Genomic DNA, 26,217 nt, shown 5'->3' with positions numbered 1-26,217 from the left:
AAATTTCTTTCACTGAGGTTTCATGTTAAAGTGGTTTGAAGTCTGGGAAAAAAATGGTATAATACTCTAAAACTCAGTTAGGAACCTTTTTTTGTTTTTGTTTTTGTTTTGGGGCCACACCTTGTGGTGCTCAGGACATGTTCCTGGCTCTGTGCTCAGGGATCATTCCTGGCAGGGCTCCAAGGAGTGTATGGGGTGCTAGGAATTGAGGTAAGGTCACCTGCCTTCTGGATTTTTGTTTTGTTTTGTTTTTTAAGGCATCGAGGGGCCTGGGAGACGCCTCCAGGGCCTTGGAGCAGGGGCTCTGCACGCAGGGGGCCCAGGTCTGGTCTCCCGAGCAGAGGGGGCGTGGCTGGGTGTGGCTCCAAAGCGGAAGGAAACCGCGAGAGCTGTCCGGCCTGTGGATGGCCCCCAGGACCCTGCGGAAGAAGGACCCGGTGTGGCAGGTGGAGGGGGCAGTGGTGTCCTTCTCCCCCCAGAGCACACACTGCGGGGGTGCGTGCACACACCTGCCACTTTTCTCGCCCGCTGCCTGGAGCTTACACGCCCTCGGGCCGCGCCTGGGCCGTGGTGCCCCGGGGAGCATTGTCACAGGAAGGACTGGCTGTTTCCCCGAGAACAGGACAGTTCCGTCTTTGGGGGCATTTCTCTGGGGAGCCCCGTTTGCCCCTGGGCACCCTCGTGAGACCCTGCTCCCCGCAGCCAGGTCCTCGCTCGGTCCTGCCAGGGTGGTGCCTCCCCAACAGACACGCCACCAAGCCGAGGCCCTGGGGGGATGCCCCCCACCCACCCCGGCCCAGGCTCCCACCCTGTGTGTTGGGACCATCCGCCCATCTGTGAGCACTTGGCTTTGAGTCTCAGAAGCCCTGGTGATAGTCTCCGGAGACACAAGGAGAGGAGCCTGCCTGGGCCCATGGGTGCAGCCTGTCCTGCTCCATGGCCACCCGTGGCCCGAAGCCCATCCACCCGCCCAGAGCTGTGCCTTGGGGACCCGGGAGAATGAGCACATGGGGAAGTGATGCGAAACCAAAGTGACATCACCGCTCTCGGCATGTGGTCTGAACCACCGGCTGGTGGGCACTGCCCAGCACGGGGCTGGCAGCGAGAGGGTTGGAGGCACCCTGGGCAGGCACGCCTGCCATGTCTGGGGGGGCTCTGAGCTTGCCTGGCCTCCCCCCCAACCCCATCCCTGGCACCAGGCCTGCTCACTCCGGCCTGCGGGGCGATGCCTTAGGCACCACCAATTGCTTGTCCGTGTCCGTTGACCTGTATGATAAGGGAAGAAAATTATTTTTAAGGCGATGAGGAGCCTCTTCCCTCGTTCCCTGGCTGACCTAAAAAGCTTTTTCTTTGCAAGTTAACTGTTGGCTGCTCCTCTGAGGCCGCCTTTGGGCGGGCTGCTTTCATTTGGAAGTGTCTTGTTTTCAGATATCTGTTCTCTCGTGAGTGGGGCGTGCATGTGCGTGTGTGTGTGTGTGTGTGTGTGTGTGTGTTGTGCCTTTGTATTATGCAGATGAATATTCAGTTTTGTGCATTTGAATAGAAGAGGAGGGAAAGGTTTGACTGTTTCATGCTGCTTATCTCTTAAATAGCGCTTACCTGTTACTTTCCAATAATAGCCCGTTCAGGAGAAGCACTTTCACTTTTAAAGGCTGCTGTCAGCCGCTACCCCATTTGTGTCTGTTTTACGATCCCTTTGGGGGGCGGTTCACCTTCCTACCACCTTGTTCCTTGTTTGTCCTGCTTTCACTGACCTCGGGAGCCCCCCAAGTAGCAGGGTGCAGTTAGTGGGGTGGGGGGTTGCTCCCCACGCACGGCCGGGAGAGGGTCCTTTTGCAGAATGGCAGGTGATGCCTCTGGTGAACTTGTCTCCTGTGCACGTGGTTTGACTGACAGCCCAGCCACAGACAAGCAATTGGTGGTACCTCAGGGTAGGGAGAGGCACCCCTGCAGGCTGGAGTTAACTAGCCTAGTTACAGGGGAGGGGCAGGCCAGGAGGGACCCAACAGGGACCCAGCGACACTGCAGGCATGCCGGCCCAGGATGCTCCACCCCGCTGCCTCCCTCCCCCTGTGCCAGCCAGGTGGGGTAGGAGGAGGGCTAGGCACTTGCCTCGCTGCAGCTGATGCAGCTTCATCCCAGGCACTGCACACCCAGTGGTGCTCAGGGACCACTGCTCACTTTGCGCTCGGGGAACCATCTAAGGGAGCCAGAGGTGGAACTTACGTCAGCCACATGCAAGGCAAGCAGCTTACCCCTGAACTGTCGCCCTGGCCCAAAGTGGTACATTTTAGGGCTTGGATATTTGACCCAATTGGGAAAAGAAAAAAAAAAATTGTTGTTGTTGTTGTTGTTTTTCCTCCGGCCATGCCCAGCTCTGTATGTGTGCTCAGGGATCACTCCTGGCTCTGTGCTCGGGGATCACTCCTGATGGTGCTCGGGGGACCCTGTGTAGTGCCAGGAATTGAACACGGGTGGCCGCGTGCAAGGCTAATGCCCTAGTGATGCCCTGTCACTCGGCCCCTTATAAAAAGATTTCCATGCCATGAAAGGACTTGGGGTCCCTCCCTTGGCTGGTGATGCTGCCTTTCCTGCCTCGGGCTTATCTGGGGGCAGGAAGGGGGTTGCTCACCACTGAGTCATAGACTCATTGTGAGTGAACCATGCACCTGGGGAGCTAAAAATGATTATACATTAAGGAATAACATTTATTGATAATTAAATGTTTCATGGCGTCTATGCTTTCTCCAAATGGAATAAATAAATATTTTAGGCATAATCAAGTTTGTTTTCTCAGTTTAGGCCCAACAGAGAGGGGTGCGGGGAACGATATAGATCTTTAAAACGCCACAAATGAGTCTTGACATCACGGAATTGTTATGCGTCGGAGGGCCCTGAGATCCAGGCTCTCTCTTTTCATCAGGAAAATCATGTTAGTGATCCGCGGAGCTGGAGTCCTGCGGGGAACCAGCCTGGGGCCGGCAGGGGGGCCAGCCACGCTGAGCCTGCGCTCCTCTGCCCACCCTGCTCCTTACAGCCCGTGCAGTGGCCGAGTCCTGGGTCTGTGGTGTTGGATCAGAGCCCCCACTTTTCCCCACCCCATCCCCTCTCGGGGTTGGAGCGAGAGCAGAGCAGGTAGGGCATTTGCCTTGCATGCGGCCGACCCGGGTTTGATTCCTCCGCCCCTCTCGGAGAGCCCGGCAAGCTACCAAGAGTATCCCCCCCGCACGGGAGAGCCTGGCAAGCTCCCCGTGGCGTATTGGATATGCCAAAAGCAGTAACAACAAGTCTCACAATGGAGACGTTACTGGTGCCCGCTCGAGCAAATCGATGAGCAACAGGATGACAGTGCTACAGTGCTACTTCCTCTCAGGCTGCTTCCAAAATCGGCAGGTTGCCAAGGTTGAGGTTCAGACTGGGAAGTGGCCCTCGCAGACCCCTCGGGCCGGGCCAGGAGTGGAGGGTGCTCTAAGAGAGGGTAGCCCTGCTTGGCTGCAGAGGGGACCTGTCTCTTGCCTTTTCGAGCAGAAACGGGCCCCTCGGTGCTGTGCAGAGTCTCTGTGCACCCCCGGGGGACCTAGAGGGAAGGTGAGGAAGGGGAGGGCCCTGAGCTGCCTGTGGGGGGACTCCTACAGAGCCCCACACCCTGGCTGGACCCCCTGAGCCTCTGGCAGGGCACCTGAGTCCTCATCCCGCTCAGAGCTGGACTCTGGAAGGGTGGTCTGCAAGACGGGTGCTCATCGACAAGGCAGCGGCCTCTGTGTGTCTTGCCTCGTGACAGGGTTAGCAGTGGGGGTACGGGGGCGGAGGGCTCCCCACAAGCAGACACGGGTCTGTAATCTGGCCTCCTGCCTCTTCTGTCCTCAGCTGCCTCTTCCACCCCGGGTGTGTGTGTGTGTGTGTGTGTGTGTGTGTGTGTGTGTGTGTGTGGTGGGGAGCTGTCCTGGGGGAGGGTCTGTGGGGGGAGGCGGCAAGGTGGGGGCACAGCTGGGGCTGCCGGCTGGCACCCCTGGCTGGGGGTGTGCCAGGAGGAGAGAGATGGGCAGGAGCAGGGCGGGAGGAACTCGGATGCTGAGCAGTGGTCGGCTGCCAAAACCCTCAGTATGGCTTGTCTAGCAAAGCCGGTCTCCAGCCGAGCAAACACAGTGGCTGGCTGACGGGCTGACAGCAGGCATCAAACAGTCTTAAACTGCCCCAAATCCACAGCGCTTTTGAAGCGGCAGCAGCAAAAGGATGCCTGCCCGGAACAGAGGCCTGGGACTTTTAATAGTTTCTTCCATGCCTCAGGATGTCCTGATGAGGTATTAGAGGAAGTAATTCAGGAAGAAAAGGACAAATAACCGGCTCCGTCTGGAGGCCGACCAGAGGGCTGGCCAGCTCAGCTTGGGGGTGGGGTGGGGGAGGCGAGTACGGGAGCCCCCCACGCGAGCGGCCCAGCCCTGCTGAAGAACAGATGTGTCCACTGCCTGCTTGCTTCTGGGCGTATGTAAGCCAACCCAGTGCTGGCGGCTTGGAGGTGCTGTGGGGTGGGGAGGGGTGAAACCATGACTCTTTTTTTTTTTTTTTTGAGGGTGTACAGTACAAATTAGAAGTGATTTCCTCTGCCTGGAGAGTGTGTGCTGGCGGGCTGGGAGGTGGGAGAGTACTGTCCCCGTCCCTGAGACCAGGAGCTGTCCCCTTCCCCAGGTACCCCAAGGAAGACTCCCCTCTTCTCATTCCTCCGTGTGTGTTTTTGTTTCCCCCTTTCCTTTAGGGTTTGGCTTTGTCACATTTGAGAATGAAGATGTGGTAGAGAAAGTCTGCGAGATCCATTTCCACGAGATCAATAATAAAATGGTAAGTGGGGAGGGTCTAGGGAACGTGGTGCCCGCCTCCCCCCATCGCCCATGGTGTCCGGCGTCCTGCGGGAGTGTGGACACAGCAGCGAGTCCCGGGCCCCAGGCCCCAGCAGACAGACCCCTGTCTGTCAACAGTCGTCCCCCGTGTCAGCCGTGCGGGCAAGTCTGCGGCCCAAAAGCTTGTGCAAGGATGTTTTTATTTATTTGCTGATGCCATTTCAAAATGTTTTTTTTAAAAAAAAAACAAAAAACAACACATCTTGGCAGGACAGAAGCGGGCAGGGGCCCGGACTCGGCCTGTGGGTTGTTCGTTTGCCAACCCCTGGCTTAGGATATGAGTTTGCTGGTTTTGGCTCTTGCCTCTGTGAGGGAGAGATGCTAGATAGCGAGTTTACCGCCCAAATCGCTTCTCTCTTTGGACCCCGCTGGGTAATTAGCATTCTCCCCCCTTGCCATCGGCTTAATCGTTTTATGCTTGCAATTAGCTGCTTCTGTCAGTCCCCTGGGTCTGCATAAAGCTCCTCTTTCTGGCCCGGCACTCTCAAAAGGGAGGGAGGTCGGTCACCAAGCTTTTGTGGGGTGGGGAGCAGGGGTCAGCCGCCTGGAGAAATGGCCACCAGAGGGCGCCAGACTGGCTGCTGCAAGTGTGAGGTCTCCCAGGCCGGCAGACCCCAGTGTCTGTGTGAGGGGGGGAGGGGGGTGAATTCCCTTTCTTGTTCCAGAAAAATCGGAGTCAGTGAGTTTCTAAGACCTCAGCAGGTCGTTGAGAGTCAAAGCATTCTGGTTGGAGCCCCCGGCCCCAAGAGAAGTGGGAGGGATGATTTGTCTTTGGCGTCGTGGTGGCAACTTGGAGATTTTCTTCCTTTTTAGTCAAAACATTCCTTGCTCCTGAAGCCGGGGCTGTGCATTGTATATTGGTCTGATATGTGTTCACCGACTTTAAATTCAATAATAGAGCTTTTAGTGTGGATAAGATCAAAGCAATCTGCTTAGCATGTGGTGCTACAGGCCTGATTCAATATTTGACTTGCTAATTTTTTCCCAGGGCACTAAAATAATATTGTTCATATTGTTCCTAGCCATCCTGCGCGTCTGAAATGAGAACGCATCTTCTTTGCGTGCCGTAGGTTGGCAGCGTCAGCTCAGGCATTAAAATGGTGCCGGGGAGATAAGCGTGGGGAGTGACACGGGGCCCCTCTGGCCAGTGCTGGCCCCGCCCCCGTCTCTGTGCATCCCTACATGTTCCATGTAGAACACGAGAGCCGGGCCTGTGCGGGAAGCTGCCTCCAGCGCCCGCCTCCGTGGCACTTGCTCTTGCCAGCCTCCATCCTGGCAGTGGCCAGTGTCCAGCTTGGGGGGGGGGGTGGGAGCTGAGATGCCTACCAGGGCAAGAGCTCACCCTCCTCGCAGTTCCTGCAGGGAAACTGAGGCTTAGGTTTGCAACCCCCTTTGCAGAAAAGGGAATCTCTATATCCCTGGAAATCTGCTTTCTCTCTGCACCCCCCTCCTTCCCCCTGAGGCTGCCGCTGCCCCTGGAGAGGTGGGTTCTTCCCCACTCCTTCCGATGGGCAGACCCAGGGCTCGAACGGGAGTCCTCGAGGCCGGACCTCGTGCTTTTCCTGTCACGCCCCACTGCCCAGCAGGGACCTCGGCCCAGGAAAACCGGGGCTGACGTGACTGCTGGTTGTAAGGAGGAGTCTCCATTAGTGTGAGGATTGCTCTGGGGCTCCTTGGCCGGACCCCACTTCTTGTTTAAGGTGAGTGGATTTAGGACAGCTACCCAGCAGTGAGCTGGGAAGTAGGGTGCGGTCTTACCCTCTGAGAGAGGAGAGGGAAGGAGGGGCAGGGCAGGGCGGGGCCCAGGCCCAAGTTTGGTACCGAGCCTTTCACCAACCGGCATAGCCCGGGCGGGGGCTGCAGTGGCAGCCTGCGGAGTCTTCGCACCCAAGTTGTGCGGGACACCCCTGGCAGGGTGGGTCTGAGAACGGTTAGTAAAGAGGCAGTTGACCCAAGAGGCCTTCTGGCGGAGGGTGCCACGAACAGAGAGCTCCTCACTGCTGCGCTGTGTCCTTGGGCCGTTCCCTTGGCCCCTGGGCTCTGTCCCCCTGTTGGCCCAGCTGAGAGAGGCAGCGGCTGCCTCGGGGTGGGGTGCAGACTTGGGGGGCAGGGGCGGGTCTCAGCAGTCAGGGCCGTGAGCTTGTGCATCTTTGCTGCCCTCACCGTCCTCGCCGCAGTTGCTCTTCCTGAGCCCCTGTCCCCTCACGAAGTCAGACGGCCCTGGGCAGGTGAGCACAGGGCAGGGGGTGCTCCCACAGGCCATCATCTCGGCCCCCGGGGAGCTGGTGGACCCCTCAGAGAAGGTTCCAGAAAGTCCATTTCTAAGAGTTAAACTCTGAGCATGCCCAGGGGACGGACCCCCAGAGGGAGAGAGAAGAGGACAGTTATGGGTGGGGCTCGGGGCTGCAGTGCTGACCAGGCCATCCCCAGAGCCCCTGCCACCCCCAGACAGAAGGGTGGGTGCTGCGCCTGCAGGTGCCCAGTAGCTCCCCCCGGGCTCCTCCCTCAGGCTGCTCTTTCCTGCCAGGGCCCCGGAGCTGTGGGGAGCCTGGGGAGGGGGCGGGGCACAGCGGGTGGAATTAACCAGGCCTGTGTCTCCCCCCCCCATTTGTAGAGTCATTCTCACTCGTAAGCTAATTTTAGCCATCCATTCTGCTTCTGTTACCATTTATAAAATGAGAATGTCAAATGCAATATTAAACAGGCAGGGTGAAGGCAAAAAAGGAAGTGCCGGAGAGGCACGGAATAGATGGATCTGGTGTTTACGTGGGCGTGGGGGGAGGGGGTCGCCCCCACGCCCGCTCTGGGCGTGAGAGAGACAGGCAGAGGCGGCAGGCAGCAGGGGGTCGATCCTGGCGGCTCTGTGACCCGCAGCTAGGGGTGTTCCCCCCACCCCCGCCCTGCTCCTGAGTGCTGGCAGCTCCTGTCCTCCTCTGACCTCCAGCCAGGACACCGCAGCAAGGGCAGGGCGCCCTTCTCGGTCCAGGAGCTGGCCGAGGGGGGAGCCATCAGCAGGCAGCCCGCCTGGGAAGCCGGGAGGTGCGCTTTCCTGGGGTCAGTCTCCGCCTCCCCCAGCCCCTGCCCTGGTGTCCTCTGTCTTCCCAGCAGCAGAGCGAGGAGGGAAGGGGTCCGTGCAGGGTCCCCCACCCCCAGCGCCACCAGCCTCGCCGGGCAGAAGTGGGCTGAGCCGCGTTTCCCGTTTCACTTTGACGTGCCCTTGCCGCTTCCCGGGAAGGGGAAGGAGAACAGCTGCCTGCCACCCTCAGCTCTTTCCCCGGGTAGGGCGGGAGGCTCCCTGGCGCACCTTTGCTGACGGAGCAGAGCTGGGGCTCTCCCCGGCAGGGGGCGGGGGTGCTGGCTGTGGGATGGCAGAGTGCACAGCTGGGCGTGGGCTGTGTGGGAGAGCGGTGGGTGGGGGGCAGGTGGCCAGTCCGTGAGGAGAGGAGGGGCTTGCACCGCTCTCCCCCTGCGTGATGGAGGGCACCAAGGCCCCGAGAGGCGGGCCCAGCCTGGAGCCCGCATGTGGCATTGGAAAAGGTGGTATCTGGGCGTCCAGGCCGCCTGCTCCCCCACGCCTTCCCGGGGACCCCTCCCCCACGCCCGCTCAGCGTCCACACCCAGCGCCTCCCCCCACATGGTGCCCACGCTGATATTCACGGAACACTGAGCAGAGGAGACAGCGGGTGACGTCGTGCTGGAGGTGGCGGGAGCCTCATCTGCACCCGGGCCAGACCGGAGTCGGGCGGGGGACGTGGTGCCTGCATGGAGGAACAGCCTGATGGCCGGGGAGGCTGCGTGCCGAGGCCTGGCGTCATTACCCGGCTCTGTCACTTCAGAGCCCGTTTGCCAGCCCGGGGGAAACAGCCTCAGTCCAGAAAGGGTGCTGAGAAGGGGCCATCACTGAGGGAGCGTCCGGCAGGCCCCGTGTGGTTGTGTGCACAGGGTTCACTGTGTGAGCATGTGTGTGTGGTTGTGTGTACACAGTTCACTGTGTGAAAATGTGTGAGCATGTGTGTGGTTGTGTGTATATGATTCTCTGTGTGTGAGTGTAGGTGTATGTGTGCACAGTGCTCTACATGAGTGTGTGTGGTTGTGTTCATATGACTCACTGTGTATATGCGTGTGGTTGTGTGTATATGATTCACTGTGTAAGTGTGTCTATGTGTGCACAGTCTCTGTGAGTGTGTGTGGTTGTGCTTATACGATTCTTGGTTTGTGTGTGGTTGTGTTTATATGATTCACTGTGTGAGTGTGTATGTGTGTGTGTGCATAATTCACTGAGTGAGCATATGTGTGGTTGTGTGTCTATGATTCACTGTGTGAGTGTGTGTGTTGCATAGTTCTCTATGTGAGTGTGTGTGTGGTTGTGTTTATATGATTCACGGTGTGAGTATGTGTGTGTTTGCCGGGTGAGGCTGTGTGTGATTGTGTGCATGCACACAGTTCGCCGTGTGCTTCTGTGCCGATGAGGAGGGTGTGATGTGGCCAGGCCTATGGGGGGCTCAGCCGTGTGTCCCTCTTTCCAGTCCGTAGCCCGCAGGACTCGGGGCTCCCCCGTGCCCCTCCTGGCCTAAGGGGTGTGTCCTTTCTCGGCTGTGTTTCTGAGGGGCAGAGGAGTTGCCCCGCCAGGCCCTGCCCGTGGACACCGTGCTGGGTGCAGACAGAAAAGCTGGGTCTTGGCCACTTGCTCTCTGGTCCACGTGTGCCCAGGGGTGCTTGTGCCCGGCCCCAAGGTGCTGGTGTGAGCGGCTGTGCCAGCCAGGGCACCCTCCCCTCCTGGGGGCAGGTTTCCCTGGACTTGTGGGTGTGGCCGCCCCTTGCACAGAGCACCCTGTGAGGACGGCCCCACCCGGCCCTCCTCGGCCCTGCACCCGTGTGGCCCTGACCCACTGTGGAGCAGGAGGGCCACTTGGTGGAAGGACGCAAGACCTAGGACGTGTGGCTGAGGCCGGAGCCGGGCACTGCGTGGGGGGAGCCCGGGGCCCCTGCCCGCTCTGGCCCCAGTGCTCCCCTCTCTCTCTCATCAGCCCCTGTCCCCCTACCCCCATTCTGCAGGGATTCCTGGCCAGACTGCACCTTGTGTTTGTTCTGGTGCGTCCCCCACTGCGTCTGGCCATGATGCCCCCGAGGCCTCCTGGAAGCATCCAGAAAGCCTGTGTGGGGCCGAGTGGACAGCGGGAGCAGCGGGCAGGGGGATGGTTGCTTCCTAGCCGCGGGGAACCTCGGGAGATTTTGGGGGTGTGGGCACCCTCTGCTGTGTCAGCACCTCTGAGCGGCTGCAAGGCTGCAAGGAGGAGCCCTGGGCGGGGCCCCCTGCGTGTCCTCTCTTGGGAGGACGCAGGGCCGACAGCAGCAGGAGGCGTCAGAGTGGCCCGGCCTGGTGTCCGGAATCCCAGAACCTGGCCCGGGTGAGCTGGGGAGATGCAGACCTGGGTCAGGCCTCTTTCCGGGGGCTCCGCTGCAGGCCAGGACCCCTCCGTGGAATCTCAAGGACACGCCCCCTCTGCGACCCAAGCCCACTGCCCCTCGGAGCCCTGTACTGCCCGGCCGCAGGTCCAACTTGGCCTCTGGGGACAGAGAAGGGCACGTCCTTTAAAGCAGCGCCTCCCCCTCTCGCTCGCCCAGCAGCCCCCACCTTGCCACCAGGCGGCATTGAGTCCAGAGGGTCCCGTGCGGGCCAGAGGGGACGCGGGAAAGGGTCTTGGGAGGCCGCACAGCTTTCCTCGTCCTGGGTGTGAGGTCAGGGTCGCGGGCAGGAGACCTGGGAAACAGCCTCCGAGCAGCCCTGCTCTTCCCCCTGAAGTCCCGAGCCTTCTGTGCTGGGCAGCGGGTCTGGCCCAGGACCTGTCTCGGGCCCGGGGTGTGGCATCAGCTGTGCCTGCCGTTGGGTCCAGCTGGCCTGGTCTACGGCCGCCAAGCTGCCCCGCGGTCCCCACCGTGAGGGTCATCATTGCACCCAGAGACAGGGCGGCTGGATTCAAGTCCCTTCTCGATGCCCCGGGTCCTGTGACCACGGGCTGCAACGTGGCCGAGTAGGGGACCGTGTGCCCGTGGCAGAAGGGCACATGCCCACTGGGACAGCCACTGTCCATGGGTGGGGGCTGGGGGTGGTCAGAGACCAGCAGGCAGGAGGAAACCCACCGGACAGATGAAGGGGGAAACAGGACCCGTGGATCAAAAGTGACAGGTGAATTGGGGGGTGGGGGGAGATAATGTGGGTGTCCTTTGTGCCATTCTCGAGCCTATTTGTGAAATCTTGAGCTCCTGAGTCGTTGCCAGCAGGGGACCTCCTCGCCCCCAGTCACTTTGGCAGCGTGCGGTGGGAAAGCCCCAGTGACCAGCTCACGTGAAAGGAACAGGCTGTGGCGTCCCCAGTCTCACCCCCTTGCCACAGGGGCTGCTCGGGCGGAGGCCACCCCACTTCTCACAACACCAGCAAGCAAATCCCATCTCCCCTCGGAGGGTGGGCACCACGCGGCCTGGGAGCAGGGGGCCCATGGTGACTGCGAGCTGAGGCCTCAGAGGGAGCTGGAGAGGTAGGAAGCCTCGTGCACACACACACACGTGGGAGTTCCCGGGAGGGCACGGGAAGGGCCCTGCACTGCTGAGGGAAGTCTGGAGGACCGGACCTCGGAGATGTCCATCGCTCCTCCCACTCTGGCCTCCTCCCACACGACCCAGGGTTGCCCCAGACAGAGCACTGGGCAGGGAGCATTTCTGCTGTGAATCAGATTCTCTGGAGCTGTGCTCGGACAGCTGACCCCAGGAGGGGCCCCGGCGTCTTGCTTCTGCTGACCAGGATGGTTTCCTCACTAGTCAGGGACTGTCCACGGGCACGCTGGGGAGACATCGGTGCTCCCCTGCCCTGCCCTCCGCCCCCAGAACCCAGCTGGCCAGCCGCCCCCGGGGGAGGAAGTAGTCCGCTCTGTGGCATCCCACAGGTGACCCCTGTGGCCGGCCCCTCCCCACATTCCCTCCCTCACCGAGTCTCTGCCGGCCCGGTGAGCGCAGCAGGAAGCCGCGCCGAGACTCCCAGGGTGGGCTTCTCAGAGCCCCGGGGTCTGGGGGTGCCGGCGCTCAGCCCACGCCCTCTGAGGCGCAGCCCAGCCCTGCTGCTGTGAGGAGACAGGACCGTAGAGGAGCACAGAGCCGGACAGGCCCTAACGCAGGGGGACGGCTGGTGGCTGTCTCGGGGCCCCGCCGAGCCCGCCGGCACGCAGCACCGAGAGTGACGGATGGCTGCGTGGAGCTGCCAAGTCGGGGAGCCGTTTGCCGCACAGCGGTGGCTAACTGGGACGTCACGTGTGTGACCAGATGCCCCGCGTGCGTGCTCGGAGCTGCAGAGAGCCCCGCCCGCCGTGTGCCTCCTCGGGGTGCCGGCTGTCACGCTGGCTGTTTGCTGGCGTGCCCAGGGCCCGGTGAGAGTATGGCAGGGGGTGGGGCGTAGGGGGGTGACAAGAGACAGGTGATGTCTCCCATCCTTGGAGTAACGGGGGGAGCACGAGCCGGCCCAAGGCGGGAGGCGCCTGTCCTTGGTCTAAGTACACTGCGTCTCCGTGGCCCGAGGAGCAGCTGGTTCAACTCTCGCTCTGTGGGGAGCAGGTGAAGGGATGAGGGAAGTCAGGGTCTGATGGGGGAGGCAAGGCTTGTGCCAATCCAATGGGGGAGGCTGTGCTCACCACACCGACTCGGGGCACTGGCAGGGCAGGGCTCTGCCTCTCTCTGTGTCTGCGGGGCAGCACGGAGGCCGTGCAGGTCTGAGAGCTGACGGGAGAGCGGAACCTCCGGGCCAGGCCAGGCTGAGCCCCCCGGTGCGACCTCGGCCTTGCCGTGTCACTCACTCAAGTGCCAGGACATGCCAAGGTTCCCCACCGAGCGCCACGGCAATGGCCTCTGGCCTCGGGGGCCCCCTTGGGGCCGGCACGGCGGGGGTGGGGGCAGCAGAACTCAGGAGACCGGCGCTGCCCCCGACAGCGGCTGCCACAGCAGAGCCGAGCGGAAGGGGGCGGCCGGGCCCGCGGGGGAGAGAGAGAGGAGGTGGGTTTGTTTGAAAACGCGCCCATTACAGTCAGTTAACCTTTATGGTTCCCTAAATGAAAATTGTATAAACCTGAAATTTCGTTGATCAGGTTGCCTAGGAACCGGCGGCAGGTTTTCATAAGACAATGTGCGAGATTGTCACCGATAGGGCCATTAGGAAGGAAGAGGACTGCTTAGCTGTCCTGGGCTGGGCCGGGCCGGCCGGCTGACTCCTGCGGGCCGGAGAGGCTCCTCTGGCTGCTGCCCTCAGAGTCAGCAGACAGGGCCTGGGGGACAGGTCACAGGTCAGGGCACGGCAGAGAGCGCGAGCTTGAGGACTCAGTTCTCTTCCTTTTTATTTTTTTTATTTATTATTTATTTTTTGCTTTTTGGGTCATACCTGGCAATGCACAGGGTTTCTTCCTGGCTCTGCACTCAGGAATTACTCCTGGCAGTGCTCAGGGGACCATATGGGATGCTGGGAATCGAACCCGGCTTGGCCGCATGCAAGGCAAACGCCCTGCCCGCTGTGCTATCGCTCCATCTCCTCCTGGTTGCCCCGCTAATGCTCCAGGCAGCAACAACACCGCCAGATGAGCGAGCAGGCGCGCTCACCAACGTGGTTGGTCTGTCTTGGGGGGGGGGGGGGCTTCTTCCTTTCTGTGTGAGAGGCGCACTTGTTCCATTTCCACGGTCACTGTCATCTGCTCTGTTCCTTTTCTGCAGTCAGGGGAGCCCGGCCGTCCTGGATCCCCTGGGGACTGCGGGATGCCCACGGCCAGCGGCGCATGTGGCCAGGGTCCGTGTCCATCGAAACTCTCTGTCCACACAGGTGAACCCGACGCCACCGCCCGAGCCCCTCCCTGTGCTTGGACACGTGGCTGGCTCTGCAGCACTTCCTGCCGGTCTGCAGAGGTGGCAGCCGCGTGGCACGCCTCGCTCCCGGAGAGGCTGTGATGACCTTGTGGCGGAGCGGCAGTGGGGAACCTCGGTTTTGGATTTACAGTGTCGGCTCTCCGTTTTTGCCGTTGCTGCGCGAAGGGGCAGGGGTGGTGGCACCAGGCACCGATGCTGAGTGACAAGTGACATGGGCCAGAGCCAGGGATCTGGCTCGAGACTTCGCTCTCTCCTCTGCAGGGCAAGCACGTCCCCAGGGGTCCTTTGGTGTTTTTGGTGAATAGGCTTGACTAGGCCTTGCCACCGGGTAAATGCCTACAGGTGGGACCGGTAAACAAGGTCTCGTTTGTGCCTTCATGGCCTTCGCTAGACTGTGCAGGTGGCTGCCCGGAAGTCTGCCGTAATCTCCCTACCTCCATCCCCCATAATCCCGCCAATTCTGGCAATTCTCTCGTCACAGCCAGCCCGATAGACCGAAGATGGGGCTCACTGGGGCGGGTCTTTCTTTGTGAGTCACTCAAGAGCCACCTCTTCTTCGTCCGTTCCTCTTTGGGGTGCCCGTAGCTTTCTGCCTGTGCAAACTCCTCCCCTCCCACACACCAGCCATGAAGTCTGAGCCATGTTGCCCTTCAGTTGTTTGTTCGGCTTTTGTTTTTCAATTCCTATTTATTACACTGCGGAGAGCAAGAGTAACCCCTGCTCGCTGGTGCCTCTGAAGAAAGAAAAGTTAAATTTTTAGGTGACTAAAGCTTCCCCCGAGCCCTGAGCACGAGCATGTTTCTCCTCGAAGTCTTCGGGATGAGACCGTCTCCACAGACAGTCGGCCCCGCCGCCCTGTCTTCCCGCTCTCCGTCCCTTTGGAAACAACGCTGCACGCCCCTCCCCTTTCCTGTGGCCCTCTGGGGCGGTGCTCGTTGTGTGAAGCCCTCGGCAGCTGCCAGCCTGCGTGGACATGTGTCCTCGGCACCCTGGGGGCCCAGACTCCAGTTCCGCCTCACTGAGTTGTGCCTGTCCCCACAACCTCAGCTCCAGCGGTGACGGCCGGACTCCTGTCTAAACAGCTGGGGGAGTTTCTCTCCCCACTAAAAGCAAGACAGTGCAGAGCACGGCCGGGGGAAGGCTAGTCAGAACAGAACAGGTGCCTCGGTGGGCATTTCCCCCCAGGGCTTCGGGGGGGAGGGGAGGAATTATAACTTAATTATAAAGTTAAGACTGAAATAAGGAACTGGAGCAATAGTCCAGCGAGCAAGGCACTTGCCTCACACACGGCCAACCCAGGTTCAATCCTTGGCAAGCCCCCATGTGGTCCCCTGATCACTGCCAGGAGTGACCCCTGAGAATTGATGAGTGTGTCCCCACCCCCAAACACTCCCCCCGCCCCCAAATAAACACCTGTAAAATAAGCAGCTTCTGAAAAATGATGAAGTAGCAGCAGGATGGGCGGGGGAGGCAGCACGCCAACAGAAAGGAACCTGTCGCTGCCCCTTGAAGACGTAGCTGCCAAGCAGGGAGACCCCCGCTTTCCTGCTCAGTGCCTCCGTGGCGGCTCTGCCAACCCAGGGCTTGTGAACCTCAGGCTTCTCGCCTGCGCCTGCCAGGTTGCAGCAACGGTCACAAACCTTCTGATGCCCCATTTCCTCACCTGAGTTACAGAGCTGAGACTTTCTGGTCCATCTGTGACTACGATGGGGTCCCGTCAGATGGCCAGCAGACTTCACAGACCCGAAGGCGCCCGAGTGGCATTCGTGAGCGTGTGATAAGGCCAGGCCGTCATGAGGGATCACTCACGTGCTATTGTGTTTGTTCACAGATCCATCCAGCAGCCCTTGGCAGCGCTCCGTCCCTCTCCTGCCTTCTGTCCACAAGCTTCCGTCTGAGCGCGACAGCCACGCGGCCGCGCCTTCACCTGACTTCTGCCCCCCCCATCCCCCTCACCCCAGCCCAATTTCATCCTTGTAGGTTTTTCCAAAGCAGGATTTACACAAGTGGCGTGTTTTCTTAAATATTTATTTTGCAGGCCATTTACTCGGCACGGCTATTTTTACAGTGAGTAAGGCGCGAGGCTAAAAATAACTCCGCTCGTAACCAGATCGGTTCTGCATTTGACATTTACGTGGAATTCATTTGCATCTCATTTGTTCACCTTTCTGTTTAACAGGTAGAATGTAAGAAAGCTCAGCCGAAGGAAGTCATGTTCCCACCTGGGACCAGAGGCCGGGCCCGGGGACTGCCTTACACCATGGACGCGTTCATGCTTGGCATGGGGATGCTGGGTGAGTCTGGGTGGGCCTCTGGGGGGGCTGCAGGATCACCGTGGTCCGGGGGCGAAGAGGCCTGCACCCTCGGCGGGTTGCCTGCCAGGTGGGCGCACCTGTGTGAGCCTCAGTTTCTCATCTTTCGCTGAGGATGAATAACTCTTCCTTGCAAACGAGCTGTGATCATTGCGCAGAGACATGGATGGGCAGATGGTGGACGATGGGTGGATGCATAGATAATGAGGAGGTGAATGAATGAATGAATGAATGTCGGGTGGGTTGAATGAATGGATGGTGGGTGAACGGATGATGACTGGAAGGATGGATGGATGGGTGAACAGTGGATGGATGGATAATAGACGGATGATGGAATCATTCCAACTCTTGCCGAGAGCAGGTATTTCACATTATTTTTTCTTCTACTTTCCTCCTCAAAAGGCAGAGAGAGAAATCCCTGTCTCTGCCTCAGCTCCTGTTGATGGGAGTTAGAAAGCTAGGACTGGCTCAACTTCTGTGGACTCTGTTTTCTAAAACTAGTGAGGAAGGCTCTTGGGGAGGGTGGGTGATAATTCTGTCTATTTAAATGATTAGCATTTTTCTCTTGGGATATCAAAATTTGCATTTAAATGGATGTTTTAAATAGCCTGTTTTACTCTTTATTTGCAAAAAAAAATGATAAAAGACAAAGTGTGTTTGTTCTGACGAAAAATGATCTCTCCTGGCTTTTAGAGAAATTGAGTTGCATATTATGCCCCTTCCTTAAAGGTATCTCTGTCCGTCCTGCGTAGATAATTGAAAATCTTGCCGCTTAAATGGCATGAAAGATGGAGAAAGCAGTGGAGAAGCGTAATGGCGTGGGTCGCAACAATAATTAGAAATTTCAAGGCGAGAGAACGGTATTTTAGTGCAAGTTATTGTGTGTCGGGAAAATACTAATTAAATGGGATAAATGGTAGTTAATGGTAAAATTCCATTCAGGCACATGATCTGTCTAGTTTTAATGGGTTTTCATTTGGTTTGACTAAGAGTTGCTCGTCTATATTGTTTGATAAGCTCTTTATGTCCTTGCAGATTTGCTGCTGCTTAAATCTTCTTGGCTTAGTTTTAAATTGATAAAACTTTTCTTGGTTTCATGATTCTTTAAAAGAATGTATCTATTTGTCTGGGGAAATTTATTTTGAGGAAATAAAGGGAAAGTTATTTTGAGGAACTTTTTAAAAATGGAGCAACTCCGTGAAAATACTAGAAATGGCCAAGTTGTTACTTCTCCAATTAAATTTTAGTCTCACAGGAGTTTCAAAGAAAAACCCTATTGTAATTCTTTAAAAATGGAGTAAATGTTTCTAAAACTGCTCTGGAAGAAGAAGTACATGGGCATAAATAGGAAAATGGTTTTTTCATAGAGTAACAAGAAAAGAATTTGACTAATCATCAGAACACAGCACAAAGCTACAGTAATTAAAATAACCTGGTAAATAGGAACGCATCTATTGGTAGATAAAGTTGAAACACGTAAACTAAATACATTTCTATCCCAAGTGTAGTAATTAGAAAAATCTTTCTACAAATCAGTTAAGAATTGTCTCCTGCTCAGCTATATAGAGGGCACTGGTTTAGGGGCCAGATACATAGTACAGGGGTAAGACATTTGCCTTGTACCTGGCTCCATCCCCCACACCACTGACTGTTCTTAGAGCACCAGGGGTGCTCTAAGGAAGAACACCCCAGAACAAGTGGCGGAAGCTAGTGTGGGGAGAAGAGGGGAACCTTCTGGGGGAAGCCACATTTCAGCTGAAAGGGAAGAGATGGGTCCACCACGGGTGAGCCAGACAGGAGCAGCCTGGGGAATCGGGGGTCCTGGACTAGGGGCAGGCAAAGCATGTCACGAGGGAGGAGTAGCAGTGCCAGCCTTGGAATTGGGCCTGGGGGTACTCCGTGCTTCTTGGCCACCTTCAGACTGCTCCCTGCTTCCCGGGGCGAGGGTCTGTGAGGCATGTCAGAGGCTTGCTCCTTTGCCCACCTCTCTCCCCAGTGCTCCTATTTCCAGCTCTGCTGGAATCCTGCCTCGAAGAAGTCCTTGTTCCTTCCGGTGCCCCCCCAATCCTACTGGTTGAGTTTCTTGTCCCCCGAGTGCTGATTTCTCCATTCCCGCCCCTGCTGCCTTGACTTTTGCTCCCTCAGAGGGGCCCTGGCAAAGCAGAGAGCCCCCTGGATGGAGGTGGTGACCCCTACCCACTCCCACCTAGCTGGATCTGAAATCCAGGGGAATGCTGGGATCTGAAGATGGGGCTCTTAGCCCACTGGCATGTGACTTGGGGCAGGGCACAGCTGTCCTGGCCTCCTGTTCCCCAGTAATAGATGAGAATGGTACCCTCACTTCTTCTTGTTTTCCATCCAGAGGGGAGGATGATAGCCTCACTTCTTCCTAGTTTCCATTCGTAGTTGAGGATAGTGACTTCACTTCCTCTCATTGTCCATCCCTAGGTGAGGATGTGACCTCACTTCTTCCCGGTCCCCATCCATAGGTGAGGATGGTGACCTCACTTCCTCTCATTCCCCATCCTTAGGTGACCTCACTTCTTGAGGTCGTTGAAGATGAACAGAACCGCATGGGACTAAGCGAGTGTTTTGTCCAATCTGAGCTGTGGTGGCTGGTGAAAAGCATCTCAATGCATCTCGCATTCAAAATGGAAAAAAAAATAACCATGCTGCTAATAATACATGGCGCTGGTGCCTTTTTATCACACTGGCTGTGGAATGGGTCCCACTTTCAGAGACATTAAAATGGGGCGGGGAGGGAGGAGGGGGGGAATGTGTGTGTCTTCCCATCAGCAACTTTAGTTGTATGTGCTCAGTCTGGGAGCTGTTCCTCGTGCGGCACTGGGAGCCCTACGCTGATTTCTGACACCCTTACCAGCTGGGATCTCTCTCTCTCTCTCTCTCTCTCTCTCTCTCTCCTTTCTCTCTCTCTCTCTCTCTCTCTCTCTCTCTCTCTCTTTCTCTCTCTCTCTCTCTCTCTCTCTCTCCCCCCCTCTCTCCCTCTCCATGGCTAGAAGCAGAGGTATGTGGCTTACCCCGGGGCAGCTGCAGTCTCCCCCTCAGTCAAGAAGTCGGGTTATCCTTGAGTCACCTCCTTTATTTAGGCAAGGTCCTGTACTGCGTTGGCCCTCCTGAATTCCCCGCCGCAGTGCCGAGGCTCCTGGTCAGCTCTGGAGTGGCTCCTGATGAGCCCCCAGCCAGGTCCAGCACAGCTGAGGGCCGACACCACCGCCAGGAGCAAGCACATCTCACAGTCTGGTTGACATGTTTCCTCCCAGCCTGGCGGAGTCTTGCAAAGACTTCTGGGATGTGCCTGTACCAGGAACATCCAGGGCTGCCTTCCGGGTTAGCCCACTGGCATAGCCTGGCACTCTCTGAGCCCGTGACCGAAGCCCTTCCTGTTACACTAGGAAGGGGTGGCCTCGGCGGGTACAGTTGGCCTGGCCTGTTCCCTTCAGGTCCCAGGGCCGCCTGCTCATCCAGGGAGCAGTGATCAGCTCCCCTGCCCTTGCCACCACCTCCAGGCTGGCCACTGAACTTGAGTCATGCAGGATAATGTCCTTGAAAAAAATTCATGAGTGAATACATTGAGATGAGGTTTTAGTGCCTCGAACTTCCACCATTGGAAGAACAGAAACATGTAAATGATGGTCAGGGTTTTTATGAGGAGACCTTAAGTAGCTAAAACTTTTTTTTTTTTTTTTGCTTTTTGGGTCACACCTGGCAATGCACAGGGGTTACTCCTGGCTCATGCACTCAGGAATTACTCCTGGCAGTGCTCAGGGGACCATACGGGATGCTGGGAATCCAACCCGGGTTGGCCGCATGCAAGGCAAACACCCTACCTGCTGTGCTATCACTCCAGCCCCTAGTAGCTAAAACTTTTGCATTTTTTCCTTCTATGCACGTTGTGGGGTGTTTTCCCTTTTGGGGTCACATCTGGTGATGCTTGGGGCTTACTCCTTGCTCTAGACTCAGCAGTTACTCCTGGCAGTGCTCAGGGGAATTTATGGGGGTGCTGGGGAACGAACCTGGGTCAGCCGCGTGCAAGGCAGATGCCCTCCCCTCTGGACCGCCGCCCTGGCCCCATCTTTCTGTGGTGTTGGTGGCACACTCTCGGGGCCTGGCTGTGCTGTCCTCAGCAAGGATGCGAGGGAGGAGATGGTCTCAGGGCTCAGTGTGCCACACAGACACCCGTTATGGGGGCTTGGAAAGCTGGGGTGGATTTTTCTGTTTAGTTTTTTGGCCCCCACCAGCAGTGTTGGGGGTCAAGCTCAGGCCTCCCGAGCGCTCAGCCCTTCGAGCCGTCTCTCCGGCTTGCAGAGCTCCTTTTTAAACATTTCCCAAAAGGGTTTCTCCATACTTCAGAAGGTCTGGTCAGAGGGAGGCTGATGAGTGCCAGGCGCCGTGGGCATTCGCCACCTCTCCCGAGGGATGGGCACACCAGCATGACCCTCCTTTCCGTCTTCACAGCCTCAGACACCATCACGGGGCAGTGGAGAGGGGAGAAATTCCTGAGAAAGAGTGTAGGAGCTTGGGGCCAGAGAGAGCGCACAGAGGGGTAAAGTGCTTACCTTGCACGTGGTCAACCCCAGTTCGATCCCTTGTACCACATATGGTCCCTGGAGCACTGCCAGGTGTAAATCCTGAGCACCACTGGGTATGATCCGAACCTCCATTTCCCCTCCAAAAACATTTTTTAGGAGCAAAGGGGAAGGGGTCAACCCATGGACCCCCTGCCTTTGAGCAGACGCAGCCAAACCCACAGAGACCTTTGGAGAAGGTCCCTTTGCCGGCCCGACTCTGTTCCTCTCTACCCACAGCAGCAGAGCCGGGCCCCTCTGCTACCGGCTCGATGCACAAGAATCGCGCTGGTTTTTCCTAATGAAAGTGGCCTTAATAAAAGCAAACACATGATTACGGCTGATCTATCTGATTCCGCTTGGCCTTCTCTGCCCTCGGCCACATAATCCCTCAGCCTTTAACTCTCATGACCTCACCGGGCACCCTCTACTTAGCATGTTCCATACCCGTGGTAGAGAAATAAATACCTCGGTACTCAGGCCTTTAAAAAAAGGTAAGAAAAGTGGTAGCCCGGCAGGCCAGAAGCAGGAAGCCCTGGGAGCCAGAGTCTCCTGTCGTGGTCTGTGCCCAGGCACCTCGGGACCCCCCTGATCATGTTCCCTCCATCGGGCCCTCGGGAGTGATGGCAGAAAGGCTCTGTTGTCAGCTGGCATTGGCCCCCGGACACTGGTGGGAGACCCCGGGGTGCTGGCTGGCCTGTAGAGCCCACTCGTCTAGATTCATTTGTGACTGAAGCTAGGGGTTTGTCTGTCCCCCCCCCAAAATATTTATTGTGGTCATCGCCCAGGGGTTCTCCTGGACTTCAGCTTCTTCCCAGTGGTCAGAGGAATTCCAAGATTCAGCTCTTGGATTTTCTTCTCGGAGCGCACAGATAGTGAACAGACCTTCCCGGGGCAGCCGAACGATCTACCCTCTGCACCTCCCTCCGTGGCGCCCACAGGCGTGAGCATTTTAAAGGCGCACCCCCTCCCAACTCCACCCCATGAAACTAAAATTTGTTGTTGTTTCTCATTTAAGTAGAAGTAAACTGAAGCTGGGAGGGCAGAGGCCTGAAGGAGCCCCCGCCACTTCCTTGTCTGTGACTCGGGGCCGAGCCCCCCTGATCGATAGCCTTGGCCTCATAGTCCTGGCATGCCTTCAAGCCATGTTTGCATGTGTGTTTGCCGTCTCCCGGGCCGGTGCCGAGCCCCAGCGACGCCCCGTGTGGCAGATCCATCCCACCCGGGCAGTTTGCCGGATAAACAGCTTTGTTGCACATCTTTAAAGCAGAAGCGAGCCCTTCTCAGTGACTCTGAAGGGAGAATCAAGTTCCTTTCCAGAAAGCAGACACCTCCGGGGTCTGGAGCAAAGATGAGAACCGCGATTCCTAGTACCCCGCCCGCCCAGGGTACCAGCCCAGAAGGGAGGCTGGCTGGAGGATTGCAGTTCTGTTGTCGATCTTGGTATTTCTCTCCCCAGCCACCGTGGAAAGCTTCTCAACGAGAAAGGTAGCCATCCAGCCAGAAGCCTTCATTTTTTTTTTTCTTTTCCTTTGGTGACAAGAGATAATGACTATGGGATTGATCAGCCGTCCCGAGTACTGGAGCAGATAAATTGTGCGGTGGCCGGGCAGGCGGGGCCCAGCTGCTAATGCGAGCGGTAGCTGGGGCATCTCTCGGTAATGTGGCTTGATGGCGTGGCCGCACGGGGCTGCTGTAATGTGCTATTGATATGCAGCCAGCCAATTTCCCCCGCGTGGCCGGGGCCGGGAGCCGCTGGAGCAGAGCTCGGCTGCAGAGCAGTAAATGAAGAGGAAAATTGAAGTAATGTTGTATTATAAATTTATGATTTCATCTGCCTGACCCAGAGGATGTTCCGTGGGGGGCTGGGGGTGGGGGGTGGGAGATCATCTCCCCGACTCTGGCCCGGATGCTAGACCTTCATATGTGTGGTGCAGGAGGTGTTAATGACACATCCAGGAGGGCCGGGGTGAGGCCCAGAATTGGGGTGTACTCGGCCGTACTTCCCTTCCTGCCGGCAGAAAGCTTTGGGGGCGGGGGTCTGCCTGAAAGCCCGTGGCTCTAGGAACCTTGTCAGGCGGCCTGAGTCAGCGGGGTGCTGGGCCCCGTGCCTGCCTCCGCGCCACCCCCAGCCTGAGGGCCTCCGAAGGCGACACATGGCTTCCGCTCCTGCCGGCAGATTAATGCTGAAATATTTAAGGCCCCCAGTGCAGAAGTGAGGAGCGAAGGAGTCATTTTTCATCCCTAAAGCCCCTCGGCAGCAGCGATGTGGCTGTTTGCATATAATCCGTTTATCAATATTGTTGAAATAATGGTAGATGAAATCTAATGCTGAGGGGTCTGATGTGATAGCAGGTGATTAATCTGGAGGCGAATGGAGCTGGCCAGCCATGAAATAAACAGCGGGAACGAGCCAGGCGCTCGCGGGGCGGGTGGGGGCCCACGTCCCCATCTCGGCCCCTTCGGGTCACACTTGGGACTGGCTCCTCGGGTGCTGGGCCGTACACCCCCACCCCCGTGAGGGGCGGGTGGCAGGGCAGGAACACCCTGCAGGGAGCCGGGGCCGGGCCCTTGGCGGTCAAGGAGTGGCCGAGGCAAGTCGGTGGCAGTTGTGGAGCTGCGAAGTTCATCTCAGGCGAGCACAGGGGCCTCTTGGTGCCACGAGGGGGCTGCAAGACCCCAGAGGAAGGGAAGAGCAGAGCCTGAGCCCCAGGCGGGGCTGCCCACGTCCCCTTCAGCCTCACCTGCAGGCCAGGAATTGGGAAGCCATGAGGTGTCCTGGGAGCCATAGTCTGTGGTCACCCCGAGCCTGGAGGCCTTACAGGCAGGAGGTGGGGTGGGGTGGGGGCCCCCACGGCTAGGGAGACAGAGCCTGGGAGTGAAGTGGCCAGAATGCCAGCCGCTCTCAAGGGACAACCCAGGGATGGCGTGGCCGGGCCCACTCTGGCCACCCCCTGCCACCGGAATATTCATGCTGAACCCACCCCTCCTCTCCTCCCCTGCACCCCTGATGTGGGTCCCAGAGTTCAGCTTCCATGGGCCACTCTGTGCTTCCCGGGTGGCAGGCCCGTGTCCGCAGCTCAGCACAGGTGGCTCAGACCCGGGGTAGCGCCCAGCAGGCGCAGACGTGGTTCTCGGAGCTGGCAGTGCTCCAGGCTGGCCCAGCCAGTGTATTGGTTGTATGGGGTGTGTGGGTGTGTGTGTCTCTGTGTGTCTGTGTGTCGGGCTATTCTTTTGCCACTGAACTTTGGAGAGCCCCTCCCAGCTGCCAGGGACTAAGCCCGGCGCTCCCATCCCCGTCCCCAGATGGTATTTCAAGAACAAGAATCATCGAGGTTCCCATGGTAGGCGTCAGGGAGCCGTGGGGGCCTGCTGGGCTGGGATCCGGGCAGCACACAGAATCACTGCCGCCTTCGTGGCCTCGGCCCTGGAGGTGGCCGGGCTGTGCCCCAGTGGACACCTCCAGAGCTGACGGAGCATCTCCCTCGCAGCCAGCTCCTGGGGGCCACCCACGCCACACTGTGGGGGTGGTAGTCTCTGCACCGGGCCTGCCTTCCCCCCTGGGTACCCTCGGAACCCTTCCGAAAACAGGAGTGGGTGCAAAGGGCCGTTAGTACCCAGAGTGTCGCAGGCTTCTGGGCCGCTCTACCCGCCCAGGCCCCTTCCGGTCCTCCTGGGTTCTGGAGGAAGTACCAAGGCCCCTTCACGTCCCTGCGCCTGGGGGCACCTGCCCACCTCTCTGGGCCTGGGCTCCACCTCATGGTTCCCAGGCCAAACTGGGACACCCCCGCCCCCCAGCTGTGGCCCGGGGCGGCCCTGCCCGGGGAGGCCCTGAGGACTTTAATCTCCTCCTGTCAATAGCTCTGAGGAAAAATACATCCCGGGGAAGCTTTCCAAATGTCAGGGACGGGCGCGCCCCGGGCTGGGCGCTGAAGCCTGGCATTTACTCTGCAGGTTCAGGAAAGTGCAGGGGGTTGCAGGGCGTGGGGCTAGGGGTCTCTCCTGCCCAGATACGGGCTAATTGCTGTGTCCCCAGCCCCAGAGACAGGTGAGCCAGTCTGAGTAAGACCCTCACGGGTCATTTTACAGAGGAAATGTTCAGCTGCCCAAACCCCTGCCCTACTCCCCTGCTCACACCTTTGCCCGGCCCTGCGCCTGCTCCATACCCCTGCAGCACTCCCCTGCCCTGAACCCCTGCCCTGCACCCCTGCCCCGAGCCCCTGCAGCACTCCCCAGCTCTGCACTTCTGTCCCACACTCCTGCAGCACTCCCCAGCCCTGAACCCCTGCCCCGCATCCCTGCAGCACTCCCCAGCCCTGCACTCCTGTCCCACACCCCTGCAGCACTCCCCAGCCCTGAACCCCTGCCCTGAGCCCCTGCAGCACTCCCCAGCTCTGTACTCCTGTCCCACACCCCTGCAGCACTCCCCAGCCCTGCACCCCTGTCCCATACCCTGCAGCACTCCCCTGCCCCACACCCATGCTCCACACCCTTGCCCACACCTCTGCTTTTACCCCTGCCCCCGCCCCTGCTCACACCTCTGTCCTGCCCCTGCCCCTGCCCCCTGCCTCTCCCCAACCCTGCGGCAGCCACAGCCGCGCTGACAGCTCGTGGCCTTTCTGTGTGTTCCAGGCTACCCCAACTTCGTGGCGACCTATGGCCGCGGCTACCCGGGATTCGCTCCCAGCTATGGCTACCAGTTCCCAGGTGAGTGCCTCTGTCTCCTGGGGTCTTGGGGGCGAGGGGGTGGGGCCACCCAGAGGAGAAGCAGCTCAGACTCCCCTCCAGGTGCTCAGTTCTGTCCACCCCCTGGGTCCAGGAGCAGCCTGGCTTCTGTGTGACAGAGTGTGCGGCTCTGGGGGTCGGGGGCCGGCTGCATCTACTCACCCCTGCCCCAGAAGCCTCAGCGCTCCTTCTCCCTGGACTGAACTGGCTCCTGCATCCCACCACCCCCACCCCCTTCCTCCTCCTGTGCCCGCTCCTGAGCCTCTCTGTGCCCTGGTTGCTGTGGGGGCGGGACACTCTCTCCTGGGGTGGGCTGCAGGGAAGACCCTGATTCAAGGACTTGGCTGCTGCCCCGAGGGGTTCTGCCGGCCTTCCCCGGCCCAGAGCACAGCCAGGGAAGGTTTTTGGTACCCACTCTCTGTGCAGAGGACAGTGGGCTATTGGGAAGCGAGTTTTGTCCTGAGGGGGTCAGGCGGGGGGTGGGGGGCTCTGGAGGGAGAGCTCACTCCCAGGTGGCCTCGACTGGGGGCCTGCAAGGGGACCAGGTGGTGACCCTGCACACAGCCCGCTTGGCGCTGGGCCTTTGAGGTGGGAAGGGTGTGTCAGGTCAGAAGGCGTTGGAGGTCCCTAACGCCACACTCGGGGACAGAGGAGCGACAGAGGCCCAAGGCGATGATGGTCCAGGCCGTCCGGCCACAGCAGGTCCCTGTTGCACCAGTTCCACAGCACGGCAGGTCCACACGCTGTGGGGGGCAGAACCTTGGGCCCCTGCGTCAGACACCGCTCACTGTATCTCCTCGGTAC

General features: G+C 58.7%; 1 protein-coding gene across 8 annotated transcripts in view; it reads left to right on the top strand.

Annotated features, from left to right (window-relative positions):
• Positions 1-26,217, top strand: part of MSI2 (musashi RNA binding protein 2) — a 347,428-nt gene that overhangs the window by 281,733 nt on the left and 39,478 nt on the right. For all 8 annotated transcript variants that reach the window (XR_008629327.1, XM_055132886.1, XM_055132885.1 and 5 more), the window contains 3 exons: positions 4,754-4,836; positions 15,970-16,084; positions 25,321-25,395. Coding sequence is in view for 7 of the 8 variants with exons in the window: in XM_055132886.1 (XP_054988861.1) it covers positions 4,754-4,836; positions 15,970-16,084; positions 25,321-25,395 (273 nt within the window). In the remaining variant the exon portion in view is untranslated. The remainder of the gene's footprint in view (positions 1-4,753; positions 4,837-15,969; positions 16,085-25,320; positions 25,396-26,217) is intronic.

This window comes from Sorex araneus, chromosome 3, assembly GCF_027595985.1.
Source record: "Sorex araneus isolate mSorAra2 chromosome 3, mSorAra2.pri, whole genome shotgun sequence".
Classification (NCBI taxonomy): Eukaryota; Metazoa; Chordata; class Mammalia; order Eulipotyphla; family Soricidae; genus Sorex; species Sorex araneus.
Note: the sequence above shows the minus strand (reverse complement) of the source record. Positions and strands in the feature narration are given on the sequence as shown.